The 23,081-nt window shown below is 36.3% G+C and overlaps 1 protein-coding gene across 1 annotated transcript in view; it reads right to left on the bottom strand.

The window, feature by feature from the left end:
• The window catches only part of LOC114460774 (NACHT, LRR and PYD domains-containing protein 3-like), a 32,016-nt gene extending 26,778 nt beyond the window's left edge, over positions 1-5,238 (bottom strand). The window contains exons 1-3 of the mRNA XM_028442661.1: positions 5,180-5,238; positions 4,984-5,095; positions 336-449 (exon numbers count right to left, since the gene is read on the bottom strand). Of these exons, the coding sequence (XP_028298462.1) occupies positions 336-449; positions 4,984-5,095; positions 5,180-5,204 (251 nt within the window). The 5' untranslated portion in view covers positions 5,205-5,238. The remainder of the gene's footprint in view (positions 1-335; positions 450-4,983; positions 5,096-5,179) is intronic.
• Between the last annotated feature and the right edge of the window lie 17,843 nt (positions 5,239-23,081).

Below are 23,081 nucleotides of genomic sequence, written 5' to 3' on the forward strand. Positions count from 1 at the left end.
CTTTGGAGCTCAGCTCACGTGTGGAACATCTCAGCATGTTTCCACTGAACAGGAGAACAAGTCTGTTGGACTGAGGATTTATTTGGATTCAATCCTTCACTAATCTGAAGATCACACACTGTCTAAGACTCACCTACACACTGGAGACTATTCCTATAAAGCCTTTTCTCTTTCACCTTCCACTGTTTGCTGAGATTTACATCAACACCACTTCAAATAACAAACATAGTCCATCAAAATTGATGAGTCATGTTTACTGATGCTTTATCAGTGTGGAGTGTGAAGAACCTGGAACATCAGGAAGAAAACAAACAACCTTATTTATGTTCACTTACTGTGGGTCAGTAGATTGTCGTCCTTTGAAGTCAATGAGTCTGTCCATGGACTTGTTACTTCTAAAGGACACACAACTTGTTTCAGGTCCAGGTCCACTTAGTCTGGGCTCGGTTCTGGTTCAAACACATACAGAGTTTTGAGTGTGAAGAACCTGAAGCCTCATTTATTACATGTTGATAAGCACAGATCATTCAAATCAAAATATGTTATTGATAAAGTTGTGTGTGAACGTAGAAACAGGTGTAAATCTAAATATAATATAAACACCTAGTGGTAGAACAGTGAATTGGGGCTATTTTTGCAACAAAACTATTTATGTGTGTTTTATCCAATCTGTGTGTCTGTATTTTGATCTCTGTGTCTGTGTTTCAATCCGAGTGTAGAATAAGTATTTGTAAACATAGTTGTCTGTATGTAATCTATTCTGTGTCTGTATTAACATCCGTATGTATGTGTCATCAAACCAGGACATTCTATTGGCTGTCTCTGTGCATGTGACTTTTGGAACACATTTGGAGAATGCAATCTGTAATATTTAAACTTGTAACTTGTGCAATACCGTTAAAATCCAGCAGTTGTTGCTGTTACCAAGTGACCCTCAAATTGGAAACAAACTTCATAATACTTAAAAAATAAATAAATAAAGAATTGAAACTAAATAACCAAAGAACTATCAGTACATGGATTGGTGTCATATGTGTTTGCCTGTTTCGTCTTTGATGTAATATATTATTATTATATGTCTCACTGTCACAAGGAGCCGAGGCAACGCTTTATCAATTTATCATATTTATAAATAGATTTGATGGTTTTGTAAAAAAAAAAAAAAGAATTATTAACATATAGGTAGTTTGGTTTCAGGAATAATTGATCAACAGCACAAGCACTAACAGATTTAATAAAAAAATAACCTGGTATTGAGTGTTCTCAGATCTTAAGGCGTTTGATACAGTTTACTACAATATACTTATAAGAAAAAAGGAAAAGGGGTAATGTAATGTAATGTTTTGGACTGGATAAACAGTAATTTATGCAACAGAAAACAATTTGTACAGATATGACAGACCAAATCAGGTTGTTTAAATATTAAATCTGGGGTACCACAGGGGTCAGTTTTGGGGAAAAAATTTTTCATAATGTATATGAATGTAATTTGTAAAGTAAGTGAAAAACTAAAATATGTGTTATTTGCAGATGGTACCAATATGCTTTGTACTGATGTGGACTGATGGCAGCTCTTGAGGATGGTCGCTATGGAGATGTGTAAACTAAAAAAATAATAAATAACCATTAAACCTAAAAAACTAATTTTATGTTATTTGGAAATCAGAAAAAAATAAAATAAAGATGTAAAAGTAAATATAGACAATATTAACATAGAAAGAGTGAACAAAGTCACATTTTTTGGTGTGATCTTGGACCACGGGATCTACTAGAAGTCACACATTAAATACATTAAAGGGAAGACGGTGAGGAGTATTTATATTGCTGTTCTGGGCAAAACAAGGCTCATTCTTAATAAAAAAAAGCATTGCACACTCTATTATACACTTGTTTTACCATATTTAATTTACTATCTTGAAGTTTGAGGAAATACATACATGACAAAGATCCAACCGTTATTCACAATGTAAAAAAGATCCATCAGACTGATACATAACACAGGATACAGAGAACACACACGGATTATTGTTAAAAACACCAGATCTCATCAAACTCTAAACTGTCCAAATGATTTATAAAACAAGTAAAGGTTTACTTCCAAAAGGGTTGAGAAAAGATTTTTAGAGAGAGAAGGGGAAAATAATTTAAGAGTAAAACTACATCTAAATATACAATATGCTAGGACAACATTGAAAAAGATGAGTATAACAATATCAGGGGTTAAATTATGGAACTGTCTAAAGGATGAAATAAAACAAAGCACCAACATAAACCAGTTTAAAAAGCTTTTGAAATCATATATCGTTAGTAAGTATAAAGAAAGAAGAACAATTATTTTACCTAGGACAGCATTAATATATAATATGTACATCCATCCATCCATTTTCATCCAATTTAGAGACTCCAATCAACCTTACAGTCATGTTTTTGGATTGTGGGAGGAAGCCGGAGTACCTGGAGGAAACCCACGCAGCACATGGAGAACATGCAAACTCTACACAGAAAGGACCCAGGTGTCCACCCCAGGGCTTGAACCCAGAACCTTCTTGCTGTGAGGCGGACGTGCTAACCACTATATATTGCCACTCTAAATGTATTTGATGACATTTGTGTCATAAATATAAAATAGTTTCATATTAATATGATGTACATGTCATATACATCCGTGTATGTATGTACAGTATATATGTTTGATGTGAATGTATAAACTACATATATAAAATTTGTGCAGAATATATATTGAATGTTTATTGTGAAAATAGTAATATAAGTAAAATATTGTTTTGTGTGTGTGATATTATGTAGAGAATAGGGATGTAACGATTAACCGTAAGGCAGTTAAAAATTGATTCATAGGTATCACGGTTGATATCGATTTTCTGAAAATTGAATCGTAGTACTTTTTTTAACCAGCTATCCACAAGTGTAGGCGGCGGGCGGAGTCTGCTAATACTTTCTTTCTGGCCGCCTTCTACTCTAAAATATGTTAATAAATGATTCATTACCCCTTTAGCACCGAAATAATATCTGTAATATTACTTGACTATCTGTAAAAGTCATGTTTTTCTATTAGTTCTGTCTGCTAGCAAAGCTTCTCTTCTTCACTGCAAGATATCTGCATGTCAACCGACCACTGTGTTAACAGCGTCCTCTGCTGGTCCAAACAAATATGACGTAAATCAGTGTAATCACGTTTTTTTTTTTTTTTAAAGTCCAATTGTTAAGGCACAAAATACATTTTCAGTTGCACTTTTAAAAGAAAAAGAACTATTATGCAGTTTTGCACTGTTTTCTTATAGAACCATAATTTAAATAAATAGGCTTCATTTTCATTTGTATTATTCCTTTATTTATTTCATTCAAGATTTATTTTTAGTTAAATTGCATTGTTTTGAATTGTTTATCAAGGAATTCTTTTGACAATGAAAAATAAAATGAAAATATTATAGTATTTTCTAGTTTTTTTCCCAATAAAAAAATTTGTCTAGTCCCATTTTGTAAAATAAATCGCGAGAGAATCGTATCGTGAACCCAGTATCGCGAATCGAATCGTATCGGGAGTTGAGTGAATCGTTACATCCCTAGTAGAGAACCTTGTTTAGTTTTATTGTGATAGGGTAGCTACTGTATATATAAGCTTTGCTTCAACCTACACACTTTCAGCTGAAGAATTACACAATTGAGTGTTTGTTCTGCTTTGTTATTCTAAGACTATCAAAATAAAACTCAAATTCAAATTGTTTTTAAGCACAGGTTTACTGATAACCTGATAAACCATTTGCTGGTAACTTTAACCACCAACATGAGTAGTTTTTACCATTTGTCTGTTACATGCTGGGACTCTAACACACACACACACACACACACACACACACACACACACACACACACACACACACACACACACACACACACACACACACAGCTTTGGTCGTGTCAGAATCCACTGTTCACTCATTCTTAAAGTGATGCTGCTACCATATATGGTCAATTGGAGGCGTGTCTTATTGCTAACAATTATTGGTAGAAAGTGAAGTCACATGATCTAAACTCTAACACATGTCCATCATGATCTCAGATCAACAGTTAATCTCATCATCAACTAAACACTTCATACACGTCTCAACAGAAGCTCATTGAACCACAACACTAACACATAGTGTTACCATAGAAACACACACTGAACTACACAATACTAACAACAAAGAGCATTACATTAAATACATCTGATCTTTAACTTTGAATGATTTATGTCAGGTTTGATTATAAAATAAGATCTTTGATGGTTCTAAATGATTGTATATGATGTAATAAAGACTAAATCAGTCATTTACAGTAATTAACAACATTTGTGCTTTGGACAGATGGACATGTGTTAGAGTTTAGATCATGTGACTTCACTTTCCACCAATGATTGTTATCAATAAAAAACTGTAAAGTATCCTGTACTTTTTATTGAGATGATCACAGTCTCCATGTGTTTAAACCATCAGTAATAATATGTTTATATAAATATACGTGTTTATCTCCTCTGTTTACCACACAGTATATGATCCATTCATTGATCAGAGATTAATACACTTTATTTTATATTGTTAACAAGCATTGGTCCTAAAGTGTGTTAGTGTTTGAAAAATGTGCTGTAAAAGTTTAGTGTTTATCAGGTGGTGAACTAATTATAATAATGTATAATTATTAATAATAATAACTAGTGACTGAGGAAATAGATGGTGAGTGTATTTAGTGTGAAAACAAAGAAAAGTGATTGACACTTTAGTCCACATGGACTGAGAGATGAATCAACACTGCTGTGTGTACGACCTCTGTCCACACGCTTCATAAATACTGATTCTTTTTGTTCTGGTGCACATTCTACATTTCATTGGTCTGAACGTATTTAGAACCAGTTTTATGAACGGATCAATAAATGAGGCCCCTGGACCATCAGGAAGACAACCAGCAACCTTCTTTATGTGGACTCACTGTGGGTCAGTAGATGGACCACCTTTGAAGTCAAGGTGTCTGTCCATGGACTCGTTACTTCCAAAGGAGGGTGGGTCCAGGTCCAGGTCCAGGTATGAGCTGCTTCCTGGTCCTTGAACACACACATACACACACACACACACAGTGTAACACTGATGTACAGAGGTGTGAGTGCTGAGCTCTGACGTGGTCTCACCTCTGATCTTCAGCCTGGATCTCATGTTGTTCCTGCACCGTGTCCTGATCCATAGCAGAGACACACCTACACACACACACACACACACACACACACACACACACACACACACACACACACACACACACACACACACTATATATATATATATATATATATATACTGTATATATAACAAAATGTACAATTATGTTCTAAGTGTTATAAAAGAGGAAAAGGTTATAAACAGTGTTTTACATATATCTATATATATACTATCCTCATTAACTGGAAATGTAAAAAGTTCAAACACATCAAACACTGGAAGAACCTTCTGCCAGATCACCTCCCCACCCCCAAACACCCTCCATTTGGTTCTCATTCATAGATTTCTCACACACCTAATCCCTCTGAGCTGTACCTTAAATATCCTGTTTATGATCCTTTATTCTTTTATCCATGAGTATTTGTAGGTTTTTTTCTCTGAGTACCAACCACATCACCACTACACCTCCTTTACTATCCACTAAACCTCACACAAGCACATATTAGTACATTTACAACCATTCATTTTATTCTTTTTATCTCACAATTTCCCTTGTTGTCATTGTTTATGATTCTGGTTATTATGATTATTGCCTCTGTTGCTTAGCAACACTTTAAATGTTGTCATTTGCTATTATCAATAGTGCTCCATGTGCCCCTTTTTAACTTTGAGCACCTGCCCCTCCAAAGGTCTCTGCACGGCCCTGCATAGTGTATAAAATGTTATACAGTTAAAATTATATTGAATAATGTTATGTAAAGAATATTATTTAATACAACATATCTGAAGGGCTACAAAAAAAAATATCTTGAATTTGATAACACATAATGTCAGTCAACACATGCTAATTGCTAATTTCTTGCCACATATCAAGCATAAATATTTAGCTGGCATGTTGAATTAAAATAGATATATGTCAGGTAAATTAATCTTTCTCCACAAAATAAAATGTATATTTACTTCTAAAATATTCTTTAGTTGATTTGAAACAAAACAGAAAAAGGAGGTATAGAGGAGACCTGTGGGTGGGCCTGGGTGCTGGGCTCCAGGTTGAAACTATCATTGATTCGCCTTCCTTTTATTTATAATGTTTTTTTATTTATTAATGAATTAATGTATTTTTATTTAATTCTCTTTTTTCTCTCTCGTTTTCCCTCTCTTCTCTCAATCTATTGTGTAGGTGTCTGTGTACGTATGTGTGTATATTTATATATTTATATATATATATATATATATATATATGTATATATATATATATATATATATATATATATATATATATATATATATATATATATATGTGTGTGTGTGTATATACGTGTGTATGTGTGGACAGATGAATGTATAGTTGATCACATTTATTGTATAATGATATAGATATATATATCAATGAGTTATGTGTATATACTGTATATACTGTATATTTATAGTGTAAATAGGTGTATATTATAAGAAGATGATATGTATAGTACTAGATATTACATGTGGTAGGATCATATAATTATATACTTCCTCCTACTCCTACACGTCAGCACGTCACTAGCTGGTGGCTGGTGACGTGCTGACGTGGTGACGTATTGATCATTTCCTGTTTACGCTCTACCGCTGCTTGCAGCGCTCTACTACTGTGTTCTGCTAACTCTAATCAAACTTGTTGTCATTGATATTTTAGCCTTGAAAACACTTGTTTTAATTTTTTACCGTACAGTTAAACGTAGGAAGGATAAGTAAAAAGCAATCTCGCCGCTTATAGGCAGTGTAATCTCCTTTAAACTTCCTTTTGTCCTTAGCTTAGCTTAGCTTAAATTGAGCACCTATGGCTTCTCTCTCCTCCCCTCTGCTCTCCTGCCCGGTGTGTCAGATGTTTAGTTACTCCTCATCCTCCTTTAGGGACAACGGTAGTTGCATAAAGTGTAGCGTACTGTTAGATATGGAGGCGAGGATCAACAATCTGGAGAAGCGGTTCCGCACCCCTGATACCAAAACCGAAGCTAGCAAGCAGGACCTAGCCGGTGCGGACCGTGCTAGCTCTAGCTTAGCCTCCCCCCCGGCAAGCAATGATTGGGTTACTGTCCGTGGTAAGCATAGTCGAAGGTCAAAAAGCCGCTCGGGACACCACCATGTTCACGTCTCAAACAGGTTCTCCCCCCTCTGTGAGGACAACACACTCACCGGGGAACAAACTCTGATAATTGGCGACTCCATAGTGAGAAACGTGAAGCTTGTGAAGTCAGTGGGCATCGTGAGGTGCATCCCAGGGGCCAGAGCGGGCGACATAGAATCAAATCTAAAGTTGCTGGCAAAGAGTAACCGTAAGTTTGATAGGATAGTCCTCCATGTTGGCACTAATGACTCCCGACGTCGTCAGTTGGAAGCAACCAAAGTGAACATTGAATCAGTTTGTGCTTATGCTAAAACAATGTCGGACTCCGTAATTTTCTCTGGTCCCTTACCAAATCTGACCAGTGATGACATGTATAGCCGCATGTGATCATTTAACCGCTGGCTATCGAGGTGGTGTCCAGAAAACGAGGTGGGCTTCATTGATAATTGGAGATCCTTCTGGGGAAAACCGAACCTGATAGGAAGAGATGGAATCCATCCTACTTTGGAGGGAGCATCTCTACTATCAGAAAACATGGCACAGTCACTGTTATGACATCTCATGAATGAGACCATGTTACAGAGGCGGAGTCCTCCACGCCCACGTCCGTGGGATCCTTAGTGTGGAGTTACAGAGTCTCAACAACTCTGTCTCCACCTTTTCCTCTGCACACACCCAACACAGCATAACGTGGATGGCTGTTCATCATAGGAATGGGATCCACACAAGTTTCCTGCTGCTTAACAGAAGGTTTTCCTTGCCGCCATGATGAATTCATGTTGGGTGTGGGATTCATATGTATGTGTATATACGTATATATGCATATGTGTGTATCCATAAAATGAAGAGTCCGTCCTTAAGACTGCTCTACTGTAAAGTGTCTTGAGATACCATTGGTTATGATTTGGCGCTATACAAATAAAAGATTGATTGATTGATTGATTTTAGAACATGTACAGGCTTCACCAGCAGGATTTTTATACCATTTGTTCTCTTTGATTTGGTTGATTTATTTTCATTTTTTATTACTATTAATATTATTGTCATTATTTTTTTCATTATGAGATACAGATTGCTGTTGTGTTCATGTTTGAAATCAAATCAAATCAAATATCATTCTTTTCACCAGGGGCATTGGACTGGGGGGATAAAGGGTACTGAGTACCAAGGGCCTAAGGCAGGGCGAGGGGTTCAGAAGTCTATATATATGTACAAAGATGCATTTTAAACCTTTTTAGATTGTTTATATGTGAATGAAAAGGGCCCTGTGTGAAAATAAGCTGGTTGTTAATCACAGTTTTACACAATTATTAATGCTGCACCCTTTAAAACAGTGCTAATGGTACGACCCACATGTGCTGCTACAGTCTGAACTGTAGATGTGACTTGGAGCAGGAGTAAATAGGTATAGCCAGCGTGTCCCCATGATTCTAATTATTCTATATTTACCTTTTATTAACCTTTGTACAGGTTTGCTTTGTCTGTGTGTTAGTAATACCCCCCCCAAAAAAACAAAACAAAAAAAATTAAAAAAAATACCAGCTGCTCCTTAAATTGTAGCAAAAATATGTCACAAACACAATATTCAATAAACCATAAAAATATAGTAGAACAGATTTATAAAATATAAGCAATAGATATGGAGTCATTAGGTTATTGTGTTTTTTTTTCAACCTTAGGGTCAGGACCCCATGTGGGGTCATCCTGGAATTAAAGTGGGGTTTAAATGTCTAAAAAAGACAACCTATCAATCAGTGAAACAGGGAGCTTGTTGTTTGACCCCCAAGTTTAAATATATCTCAGTGGTACACTGACTCAAAAATGAAGGCCTCTAAGCTCTTTGCTGTGATGTATAAAATATCAGGATGTTAAATACTTTGATACACTTCAAGAGAGTTAGCTGTTAACAGCTAGCAGAGCGTTAGCTGTTAGCAGCTTGCAGAGCATTAGCTGTTAGCAGCTAGCACTAAACAGAAACAGATCAAATAAATAACTAGCTTAACAAAAAGACGCTGATCGCATGGCAACAGTGGTCTATTAATTTATTTCATTGTAGTTTAACGTCATTTTAAGGTAACTGTGTATTTTAATGCAAATGTACATAGTGACATCACAGTTTGTGTTTCATACAATTAGGATTAGCTTGATGTTGATGTGTGTTCATTACTGATATTTTTTTTATTTAATGTTAAATCTGGAAGTTTTGGATCTTTTCACAAAATATAAATGTGAATAGTAAAATATTTTAGTATTAATAATAATACTAATAATAATAATAATACTTGATGAGCTAAATTATCACAAGAGCCACTTTAAATGTTTCTATTTAGTATCAAAGTTACAGTTTATACTAAAGTCTTCAAGCTGCAGCTGTTTAAGTTCAATTATTGTTGTTTTTATTTTGGTTAAAGCTATTAGTGCAATGCCTTTAATCTAATAATATTAATAATATGTATTTTTAACCTGTTACTAAGATCTTTATTTAAATTAACTTGTATTTACTTGTTTGTGTTCTTTTGTTTGTGTGTGTGTGTGTGTGTGTGTGTGTGTGTGTGTGTGTGTGTGTGTGTGTGTGTGTGTGTTGGGACTATAACACACCCTCATTACTTCACTGGATACACACACACACACACACACATGTATTGGTGCATGTACACAGTGTTCATTTCCCCTGTTCTTCTTTTTCTGATTTATTTAGTGGTAGTTTCCTCCTTCTTCTTCTTCTGTCTTGTTGGAGGTGGTTTGGTTATAAACGCATTTTATTAATAAGTGATATGTTATAAGTTATATTATGTTATATGACATAGGTATATAAATATATGCCTCCAGTTGGAGGGTCAGTCACTTGGTACCAGTGACAACTGCTGGTTTCTAGTGGAATTACAGGAGTTACGAGTTAAAAGTTGGCTATTTTCCAAATGTGTTCCAAAAGTCACATGTACAGAGACAGCCAATAGAATGTTCTGGTTTGATGACACACATACAGATGTGAGTACAGACACACAGAATGAATTACCGATTAATGCTGTGATTGTAAATGTTGGAGCGACAGACAACGTGCACTAAAGCCATCCCAGTGCACATCCAGCTGCTGTCTGAGCCTCCATTGGTGAGTGTTACAATGATTAGAAATGATTGATCAACCTCTGATGATTTATTACAACATCTCTATGGGTCATAGAGGGATACGGTTACGTACTGAAGCTGGGGCTAATGACCCCCCTAACCAACCTGAGGTCATTGGCTCCCAGAAAGGCTGATCAGTCACAGAGCAGAGCAGGAGGAACTAAACCCATCAACACTATCACATTATCAGGAGGTGATCAGTTCTACACCTCCATCACTGATCACCTGCACCTGGAGCGTCTGCAGTGTTGAACGTGACATCCAACAGCATCCAACAGCACCGCTGCTACCAATCTTCATTTGAATTTAATGTTTAGTGCTGAGTTCAACAAACTATTCATCAAACACTCACAAGTCTCATACATTACATATAATTTAACTCTAATCTAACCCTAACTCTAAGAATAAACTACACTGAGAAAAAGTATTATTGTTGTAATCTGTCCTCAGATCTGTTCAATTCAATGATATGAATAGAAAGGACAGAAAAAAACCTTACAGTAGTATTTGTAAAGTTCTGTTTACAATATTTTGTGGAAAAAAAGTAACATTTCCAGGGTTCTCTCTAGTGCTGTTGAGCGTAGGGACCCCCAACGTTGTAGTTTAGCTCCCCTACGGAGCGATGGTGCCCACTACGTTCAGTTTTCAGCAACGTTGTAATAATTTTTTACACTTTTGTTGTTTTGTCATTTTATAGTAATTTATATAAAATTAAGATCTAAATAAATCAAATGGTAAAACTTTAGTTTAGGGAACACCTACTAACCATTAATTAGTTGCTTGTTAGCATTCCAATTACTAAACATACTGACTCTTAATTAGTCATTATTAAATACTTATTAATGCCTTATTCTACATGGCCTTAATATACAACCAGTAAGCCATTAAATAAGAGTTTTCCCTCAATAAACTCATAATTATTACTTATTAGTAGTAAGTAAGGAAGTTGTTGTATATGAATTATGATCTCAACATGCTACCATGTTTGGACTGTGAGACTGCCATTAAGTGTATAATAAGGCATTAATAAGAATAAGGCATTATATGTACTTAATAAGTACTTAATGTGACTAATTAAGAACCAATATGTTACTAATGCTAATAAGCAACTAATTAATGGTTAATAGATGTTCCCTAATCTAAAGTGTTACCAAAACTATTATATTTTTTCATTCATAACATAACGTACCTTGTTTTTAAGCACAGCTTCACTGATAACCTGATAAACCATTTGTTGGTAACTTTAACCACCAACATGAGTAGTTTTTACTGTTTGTTTGGTCACATGCTGAGACTCTAACACACCCTCATTACTTCACTGGATAAAATATGTAGAACCAGTCCAACCTGAAGCTGCGCACACGCACACGCACACGCACACGCACGCATGCACGCACACGCACACGCGCACACACACACACACACACACACACACACAGTGTAACACTGATGTACAGAGGTGTGAGTGCTGAGCTCTGACGTGGTCTCACCTCTGATCACGTCATGAGATGATGAGCTGAAGATATGAGTGTGAGACAGACAGCGCTACCTGAGTATCATGGTAAAGAGTGCAAACACATTATAGAAGATAAAAGATGTCAAAGCTTTGAGTTTCAAAAAAAATATCTGGAACTCTGAAGTTTATCAGCACACTGACTGGATGAGAGTTAGTGCTACACATTGTGATGCTAACGCTAAATGCTACACACTGTGATGCTAACGTTAAATGCTACACACTGTGATGCTAACGCTAAATGCTACACACTGTGATGCTAACGCTAAATGCTACACACTGTGATGCTAATGCAAAATGCCACACTGTGATGCAAACGCTATATGTTTATTTCCTCTGATATATTATGACAGGAGGTGTCACCACCTTGTTTTCTTTACACATCTAGCAGCCGAAGAAGAAGCGGTGGGCATTCTTGTTTCAGATAGGGGGTGTTCCCGTGATAAACGGAAACGCCCATTTTTGGCCGCAGATGGACGATATTGAGTTTTATGGGGTATGTTACTAATCTAGATTACCTCTTATCTAACGCTAACTTCCAGGATTTAATCAGTGTGTCCTGGACTACAAAGCTAACGTCTTACAGAGCTAAATCACCATGGCAACTTATGCTGAACGGCTTGCCTGCTCAGCACCAGGTTTTTCCTCTGTCTCGGATCTTAGTGAGTGATAAAGTCAGAATATTGATGCAATCCTTTCATTTACTGATGACATCATTTAGTAAACATATAGATTTATATCAGATAGACTGATCTACAGTCAGTATAACAGATCATATGCACAGACGGGTGAAGTCATATATTAATTCAATGAATGAATTAATTTATGACCTCACTCGTCCACACATACAGATCTAGACACAGGCTTCATCAGCTGACTGTGAATGTGTAAAAGCATGAGATTATTCATGATATTAATCCATTAAATGTGATATTCCATCTAATGGATTAATATCATAAATAATCTCACACTTTTACACATTAACAGCTTCCTGTCTGGGTTCTTTCATTCCTACCTTTTCTGTAACAACTGTGTTGTTTTTGGTTTGAATTATGGATTTTAATTATTCATCATTTTAAACTTCAGTAACACCTGACCTGGTCAGACCAGATTATGAAGTGGATCAGATCTGAAGGAGTATAAAAGCTCCGCCTCCTGGTGCGCTGCACTACTGTTGCTATTCACAGTCATCATGGATATAAATTCATGATATTTATTTAATCAATCAATCAATAAAATGTTATTTATAAAAAGAAGCTCCTTTCATACAGTAAGTATAAGATCATAAGATGTTCCTCCTGGAAAGACACTCTGCCAGTTTTCTCCATTGTAGTGATTGGTCAGATGCTGCAAGCTCCACCCCTTTCATGTGAACGTGCACGTACCCAGGCTGAAAACACTTGGCTATAATTAGCGTGTTGTTATCGACCTTCGTAGGACAGCTTCTCTCTGACAGGGAGTGTTTGGTTAGTTGAAGCTAACAGATTAACTGAGGATATAATAATCTAGATTAGTAGCATAGGGCCTTAGTGTCAGACACTTTGTTTATTTGTTGAATCCATAAATAATAAACCTTGATAATGAAACATTAACCTGTTCTCTAGCGCCACCATCAAGATTAACTTTCACTTTTACAGTTAGTGGATCTGGTGAACATTCATAGACATATATATTTACTTATTTTTATCTCTTTATATAATGATAATAATAGAGTCAAAGCATGAACAGAAACAATTATTCATTCACACCAGTCATACTACTGGTGGTAAGCTACATTGTAGCCACAGGTGCCCTGGGGCAGACTGACAGAAGTGTGGCTACCATTTGGTGCCTACGGCAACTCTGACCACCAACATCATTCATACACAGTTCATACACATTCCTATGGAGTTATTCACTATAAAGTTTCACTCCTCTTTTAACAGTGGATGAGTTTTCATTTATTTATTTTTTAGTTTATGAGTTTTTTTATGTTTTTGTGGTTGTTTTTTGTGTGTGAGGGGTTTCACATGTTTGAAAATGAAAAAATTAAATATCAGTTTTACTTTACAATGTCATGTATCAACTCTGTAGGTGTGGAGATGTAGTCTCACACACACACACACACACACACACTTCAACAGCACACTGACTGGATGAGAGTTAGTGCTACACACTGTGATGCTAACGTTAAATGCTACACACTGTGATGCTAACGTTAAATGCTACACACTGTGATGTTAACGCTAAATGCTACACACTGTGATGCTAACGCTAAATGCTACACACTGTGATGCTAACGCTAAATGCTACACACTGTGATGCTACACACTGTGATGCTAACGCTAAATGCTACACAATGTGATGCTAACGCTAAATTCTACACACTGTGATGCTAATGCAAAATGCCACACTGTGATGCAAACGCTAAATTAAAAAAACTGTGATGCTAATGTTAGACAGTGTAATGCTAACACTAAGTGCTACACACTGTGATGCTAACGCTAAATGTTACACACTGTAATGCTAATGCTAAATGCTACACACTGTGATGCAAACGCTAAATGCTACACACTGTGATGCAAACGCTAAATGCTACACAGTGTGATGCTAACGCTAAATGCTACACAGTGTAATGCTAACGCTAATTGTTACACACTGTGATGCTAACGCTAAATGCTACACACTGTGATGCTAACGCTAAATGCTACACAGTGTGATGCTAACGCTAAATGCTACACAGTGTGATGCTAATGCTAAATGCTACACACTGTGATGATAACCCTAAATTCTACAAATTGTGATGTTAATGCTAAATTCTACAAACTGTGATGCTAATGCTAAATGCTACACAGTGTGATGGTAACGCTAAATGCTACACAGTGTGATGCTAATGCTAAATTCTACAAACTGTGATGCTGACGCTGAATTCTACAAACTGTGATGCTAACGTTAAATACTACACACTGTGATGCTAACGCTAAATGCTACACAGTGTGATGCTCACGCTAAATACTACAAACTTCCGGTCACACACCAGCTATGCTTTTTTTAAATGTATTTTTACATTTGAAATTGCACTAAATCATTTTTAAGAGCTGATTTATGTTTATTGTTGATTACACTGACTGAACCAGTGGTATTAGGAGTCAGATTGTATATTCTTTATTTACTAAGCTGGAGAAGCTGTTTTTCACTAAACCATTTTAAAGAGAAGATCTGTTTATTTTTAATGTCTACCAACTAAGCTAGTTAAGCTGTTTTTTTTATATCTCAATTTTAGTGCCTTTATTATTTATTTTTTATTTAATTTTACATTGTTAATTGCACTGACTGAAACAGTTAAATTTGTTAGGTTTTACATGTTACTTGACCAAGCTAGAGAAACTATTAGTTACAGAATATTGTACTGTTGCAGAGTTATTATATAAACAAGTAACCACTACTTTTATATCTGTTTATTTGTTTTATAAAAAATACAAAAGACACGTTTAAGTCAATTATGATGCATGAAAGAAGGATCCCAGTCTTTTCCACTCAATGAAACAAACCATTTGTTGGGTAATTCAGTGCTTTTTTTATGTATTGAATCGATATCGGCCAATAGGAAACACCAGATATTGGCATCGGAGGTGAAAAAAGCTGATTGGTGCATCTCTAGTCATAATAATAACAGCATAATGTCAGCCTTTATGTATAAAACTTCAAGTTAAGTGTGACCTCATTTTCTCCTGGGGGCCAAATTGGATGCACTGAGGGGCCGGATTTGGCCCCTGATCCTTGAGTTTGACACGTGATGTAGAGTTTTCTCTAAGGGAAAGGTCCATTATATGTTTACATTTGAGTAGTTATTTTCTGTGTCTTTGTGCTATGCTGTGCTCGTCTTTTCCTTTGTGTATCACAATGACATGGTCCGTCACCAGTTTACAGTGTGGCACCAGTATGTGGACAAAGATGGAGGACAACGCCACCTTTGGACTTTCACCCAACAAAATATAACACAAGGCACTGAGGCCTGTGTGTTAACATGGTCCCATTTCATAAGTGACTTTATTACTAAAGCTTTTATAAACCATTAAAAACTGCATTCACACAAAAAGGGAAGAAAATGAACGGAGTATAAAATGATCAGTGCTAAGGCTAACCATGAAGAAGAGGAGTTAATGCTGAGGATCCCAGGGAAAAGAAAACAACATATTCACTACTAAACAATGAAAACTAGAATATTTGCATTTCCTGAAGAAAATGCAAGTGATGATGCAGGTGCTGGCACTGCATTAGCATTAGCAATCACTTAGCATTAGTATTAGCCTAACGTTAGCATTAGCTAGGTGTTAGCAATAGCCTGGTGTTAGCTATATCATTAACCTAACATTAGCTTAGCATTAACAATCAGCGTAAACATTATTCTAGCGTTAGCATTAGCGTAGCATTAACGTTGTCCTAGCGTTAGCATTATCCTAGCGTTGACATTAGTTTAATGGTAACATTAGCTTAGCGGTAGCATCAACATAGTGTTAGTAATAGTGAAGTGTTAGCAATAGCCTAGCAATAGCATTAGTCTAACATTAGCACTAACCTAACATTAACAATAACTCAGCGTAAACATTAGCCTAACATTAGTAATAGCCTAGCAATAGCATTAACTGAGAATTAGAAATAGCCTAGCATTGGCATTGACCTAGCATTAGCTAAACATTAACTGAGCAATAGCTGAACATTAGCATTAAGGTTGAGATGAGTTGAAAAAATTTTACTTGGTGGAAAAGCTTTAAAAAACTTGAAAAAGTTGAAATGGGTTGAAAAATTAAAAACTAAATTAATAAATGGGTTGATAAAGTTAAAAAAAGTATAAAAAGTTGATAAAAGCTGAATGATGTTGAATGTTTTATCTGAAAGTGAACAACAACTGAACATGTTAAAGGTTGAAATCTGTTGAAGAATGGATGAACAGCTGAAGGTTTAAAATGTTGAAAAAGTGGATGGAAAATAAAAAAAATAACATAATAGTTTAAAAACTTAAAAAGTTAAAAGTTATTTAAAACAGCATTAATTAAATTATTTGGACAGTTTGACACCAAACTTGTTGAAATGTGTTAAAAATGTAGAAGTAGTTTATGCAAGAGGGAATAATAATAATAAAAACTATAATAAAGTTTTGGATAGTGGAAGTTGAAGCTATAAAGAACAATAAAACAGACAATAAAGTGAGGCTTACTCACACACACACACACACACACACACACACACACACACACACACACACACACACACACACACACAAAATCATGGAAACAATTAATTGGACTCCAAGCTACATAAATAAGCTGCTAACACATCATCCATTGAACAGTCATTTTACACAGAACCTACAGACAACAACTATGATTTAAATACAGAAAGACACATTAAAATAGAAGGAATTATTATTTTTTTTATTTATTTATTCAGTTTATTTCCGACATGGTTACATTCACTTTTTTTTTTTTTACATTTTTTTCTTTTTCTTTTTTTGTTCATGCCGAAAAAGGAGACGAGAGAAGCAGTTTGCTTATCTGGGTCCCGTCCCCTGTTTTACCATCGCAAATTTACATGGGTTTACATGTCTCTCTGGTCAAAACATTCTTGATTTCTTCTGAACCGTCCTTTTTTGTGTATTCTCATCTGTAGTCAGTGTTGTCCTCCTCCTCTATCTTTGTTCGTGTTGGCCTTGTTCCCTGCCAGACGTTGTTAGCATTCCTCCAGTTCAAGAACAGTTCCTCTTTCGAAGGTGTTTGGAAGGTTTTTCCCTTTTCATCCATAATGTCACCACTCGGGAATGTGTCTTTTGGCACACAAGTTTGCAGCTTGTTTTGTCTCTACATCAAGGGTAATATAGCTCAGTGTTTTTCAACCTTTTTTGAGCCAAGGCACATTTTTTTCATTGAAAAAATCACGAGGCACACCACCAGCCAAACATGTTAAAAAATGATACTCTGTAGCCTATATTAACAATATAGCCATTCTCATCAAAGTGTCTTGAATAGGAATCAAATAAACACAAAGAATAAAGGACTTTATCATCATTTGTATTTCTTCTTTCAAATAAAAAGTGCACTTAACATGTCCACTTCAAAAATACAGCTTGAACATAACAAATGAAACAACAATGTGGTCTTAAAGGTAGTAGAAAACGTCAAAGTGTTTTGCAAACTCTAATTCTGTCCAAAATTATTAATTACCAGGAATACAGAAATATCGTGCTTATTATGACAGAAGCAATAATATTTGGGAAAGATTTCACTGTTCTACACTGAGAATCCAAATGAAACATAACTCTCGCTGTATTGCCTCGAGCTCACCGTCTTTGCTTTCTTTCCTCCACTCATACTAGGGCCTTCTTCTGGGTCCGAATTTTGTCCAGGGCCCAGTTCGGAATTGGTATTTTTCCTCTTCAAAAACTTCTCCATCACTGTCACCGTAGTTTCGCTTACCCACAATGCTTTTACCGCCAGCTGTCACTTTCATGCCTCACTAATTCTCTTGTCTCAACGGACAATGCAATTCGCTACCTGCTGCCATCTAGTGTTATGGAAGAGTTTTACATGATTACGTTCTCAAGGTGGGTTCACACCGAACGCGACTGAAGTGACTGAAGCGATGCGATTACATTAAAAATCAATGTAAATGACGCAACGTCAATTTATCCCCCCCTCAGCGACGCGACTTGCATGATCAAAGTTGAAAAAATTTAACTTTTTAAGCGACGTGAAGCGATATCTCCCGTCCTCCACTGTCTGTAGAGCGGAGGCAGCAGCCCCTCCCTCCCGCTCCCGCTTCAGTGCTGACGGCTGCAGCGGAGGCTGTTCTACTTCCTCAAAGTATCAGGTTCAAAATTAAAGCGGTAAATTTCTTTAAAACCACAGTAACTACTGATCAAACACATTCTGAGTGAAGTCATCCTTTAATATCTCCGTTAAGTTGATCATTTAACCGTAGAAGCGGAGCAAGAAGGGAAAAAAAAGACGTCATCAACACTCTCTCTCTCTCTACCCTGTTACCGGGGCGCCACACACACACACACACACACACACACACACACACACACACACACACACACACACACACACACACACACACACACACACACACACACACACACACACAGCTCCCTAGTGATCGCGTCGCTGGAGCGATGAAATGATGGACTGACAAAAAAGCACCACTATGTGCAAACTACCGATCAGGGACGATTTAAGGCAACGGCATCGCTTCCGTCGCGTTCGGTGTGCACGCACCTTTAGTCACTACTGCAACACGGACACTCGACAATGGTATATTATTTGCAGATAATAATTAATATGTTTTCAAATTTTTTTTTTAGACCAATTAGGTGAAATTGGATAATTTCCCACGGCACACCTGACGATCTCTCAGTGGTTGAAAAACACTGATATAGCTGTTGTTAGTTCTATTGGCAGTGTTGTATTTTCCACTGTCTGATGATGGGATCAGATCCAACTTGTATAAGCACATTATTATATCCTAGTTCACAAGCAAGGTAGTATTTTAATGTAATATATCTTAGTTCATAAGCGTGTTTCTAACTGCTGTTGTTAGTTTTATTGGCAGTGTTGTATTTTCCACTGTTAGATTTAACTTGTATAAACACATTATTATATCTTAGTTCATAAGCAAGGTAGTAATTTCATTGTACAAGAAAATGTGTTTCTAACTGCACATATGACAATAAACACTTTGAATTTAAATTTAATGTAATCCTTAATCACCCCATCACATAGCAATTGAAAGGAATAAATGACAGACCTTTTTTACTCTTGGTTTCCACATTTAATTCAGTCTCCGTAAAATAATCACAGTCTGAGTTTTGTTTCCAGTGTTTATATAGATCTGGGTCCATATCCATGATTACCATCAGTAGTGTTGTTGTTTAGGTGGATCCTTTGTATTTTCCCAAGTCGTCCATTGTTTTGATGAGAACTGGTTTTCCGTCCTCTTCTTCCAGGATGTAAATCCTGCAGTTTTTTGACCACGTCTTTCCTCCTTTTTTTATTTGGCGTGCCTTCCATGCGATGCTTGCATTTTGTTTCGTCAGGTTTTCATTGATGTACACCTTCGTTCCCTTGAGTTTATTTCCTTGCCCCAGTAGTTGTCCTTTGAATTTCATATTCGTGAAGGTTATTTTTACAGCTCTGTTATCATTTCTCTTTGGCAGGAGATGGCAGGAGTTGGTGTTGTCAGGGTTTAGGACAATGTCCTTCGACTCCAGGTAGTCAATGACCTGTTGTTCAATCGATTTTGTTTCTTCGTCACTCGCGTAACTCCTGGGTTTTATCTTTAGGCCTGTGATGATGACATCTTTCTCTCTTTCCTTTTGTTCCAGCTGCTCAACCCTAGCGTTCAACAATTTTATCTCTTCAGCATTTCTTTCATTCTTTTCTTTCTGTACCTTTGCTTCGCTTTGTAGTTTTTCCAGTGAGTTTTCCAGCGTCTTTTCCAACGACTTTATCTCGGCAGATAGGTTTTGTAGACCCTCGCGTATCATCTCCTTGACCTCTTCCAAACCCGAATTGGGTTCTGAAGGGCCTCCCTGTGGTTTTTTCACCATTTTCCTTCAGTCTTGGGCCCAATTTTTCAGGCTGTTCAGCTGTAGCCAGCAAATGAAAACACGTCTGCTCTCTCCAAAGACCAGAGATGAAAAAATACAAATATAACACCATGGAATTATTGCACAGTCCTGCTACATTATTATAAGTCACTGAAATAAGACAAAATCATCATCTTTAGATTGACACCAAACACTCAGTCTGAGTGAAAAATACAACCTTTGCTATAAACAGGAACACAGATTATTGACGTGTTTCCCAGTTAAACTGGTTATTTATATCAGTGGTTCTCAAACCTTTTTGGTTCTAGTTCCCTTTTCTCTGATTTCTGAATCCAAGTCCCTCCTTTGTCCCACTTCATCATTTTACTGAGAAAACTATTTAAAAACATCTTTAGATCATAATGCAGGACTCTACACTAATGTTTCCATTTGGTCACACCCTTTTTTTTCCAAGCCATGCATGCTGATGAATAGTTGACTTAACTGCCATTCCGTAGTCCAATGATATTTGCAAAATGTGTTAATGTCAATATTAGGTTTTCAAGCATTGGCTGAAATAACAGGTTATTTATTTTATATAATTTTAAAAGAAGATGTAACGTTTTTTTTTTTTTAAACAACAGGTTACATGTTTTCTGTTTTTTTTTATTTACAGAAATGCTGTACATGAATTAAGTTAACAGTAAAATAACCAACTTATCATCTGCATTGTTTCACCATGAATTAAATTCAGAGGGTTCAGCTCTGATAGTGGGGTCTCCTAACCCTCTTCCCCTGGTCAGGGGTCTGTAACCTTTACTCTACAAGGAACCATTTAACCTCATCTCACCTGGATTAAAGTCCTCCTGGAGCCATAAATACCTTCTCTATGAAGACAATACAGTGTATTACATTATATACAGTTATAATTATATAGAATAATGTTTGATTTCATTTATATTGATCATGTAAATGGAAACTTAAAAACAGTTTGAAATAAAATAAACAACATCAATAAATAAAACAGTATCTTTAATCTTAAAATTCTTACACATCTCAGTTTTTTTTTAGTTAATGTATATGAAAGTCTATAAAAAAATAACATGAATATGATAACACATGATCATGTGATCAACACATGCTAATTACTCATTTCTTGCCACACATAAAACATACATATTTAACCTGTACATTGGTGGTTAAATGAATCTGTTCCCACACAATTCAATCTGTATTTTCTTCCAGAAATAGTGTTTTTGTTGGTTTAGTTTCTTACCAGAGATTTAAAACTTAAGGTTAGTCACAGGTGCAGGAAAGTTGATGGTCTGTAGATGTTGTAGGAGGTGAAGTAGGAAAGTGCTGAGTCATTGCACAACATGATTTATTTTAGGTTAACATATTGTTATATCTTGATTTTATTTGTCATTAATCATTAATAGCTTCTGCAAAAAAAAAAAAAAAAAAAAAAAAAAACTATTTATTTTAATAGTTTTTTTTAAAGCTATAGGGAGCCATTGTATAAGAGTCAAAGAGACACATTAGGCTCCAGAACCACATGTTGCAGACCCCTGCTCTGAGAGAACCACAGCTGAACATCTGGCCTGGTATCATAGTCCATCAGTTCTGGTCCCTCCATGAGGATTCTGATAAGGTCCTCCTTTTTGGTGTGAAATTATGTATGTGCTGCGTGTGTACGCTCTCCGCTCAGCGCCCCACATGCGCTCCGTCACTATGCCCGGTGAGCTCAGCGTGCTCTCCCACCCCACCGCCCTCCTCATCGCCCACCACACGTACTCTCGTCGTGCCCCCCATGCGTTCTGTTGCTCCGTGTGCCAGACGCCTGTCCCCAGTGTGTGTTTGTCCCAGTGTCCGTGAACGCAGCACGGACCGTGTCTCTCCCCAGTGTTGGTGAGTCAGCAGTGTGTGTTTGAAGACATGGTAGTGTGTGTAGTGTCCATGTCAGACCCTGATTCACAGGAGGAAGACTCAACAGGATGAGGAAGTTTCCTCCTTTTGGATTTTCACTCACACTCGCACAGATGCGACCACATGAAATTTTTACTCGCACAATTTGGTCGCAGTCTCGAGCACTGTAATGATGAAATGAATGAGTGAAAACACACATTTTAAAGAATCTTATTTAGTAAATAAATGAAATAAACTGTATTAAGTTCAGTGGTTCCAACCTTTTTGGACCATGACCCCATTTTGATATTAGTCATTTTTAAGTTAATGTTTAACAGTCAAATTATGACATATTTCCCTTGATTAAATAGAAATTGGTAAAAAAAAAAAAAAAAAAATCTAAGAAATGTAAAGTATAGATCATGTTAGGACTGATATCTGTCACTTATTGATTCGATATTGTCAGTTTCTTACATATTTAGTATTTTATGTATACGTAGAATTACAAACTCGGGCACAATAATGTTGAAATGACTGGTTCTCCAACACAAAATCTGTGGCCCTCTTGAGATCAAACTGGTCCATATTTGGCCCCTGAACTAAAATGAGTTAGACACCAGTTTACCCCTTAGGATAACCAAGGTTTCACCAAAATGTGCACACA

Source organism: Gouania willdenowi, unplaced genomic scaffold (genome assembly GCF_900634775.1).
Source record: "Gouania willdenowi unplaced genomic scaffold, fGouWil2.1 scaffold_63_arrow_ctg1, whole genome shotgun sequence".
NCBI classification, from domain to species: Eukaryota; Metazoa; Chordata; class Actinopteri; order Blenniiformes; family Gobiesocidae; genus Gouania; species Gouania willdenowi.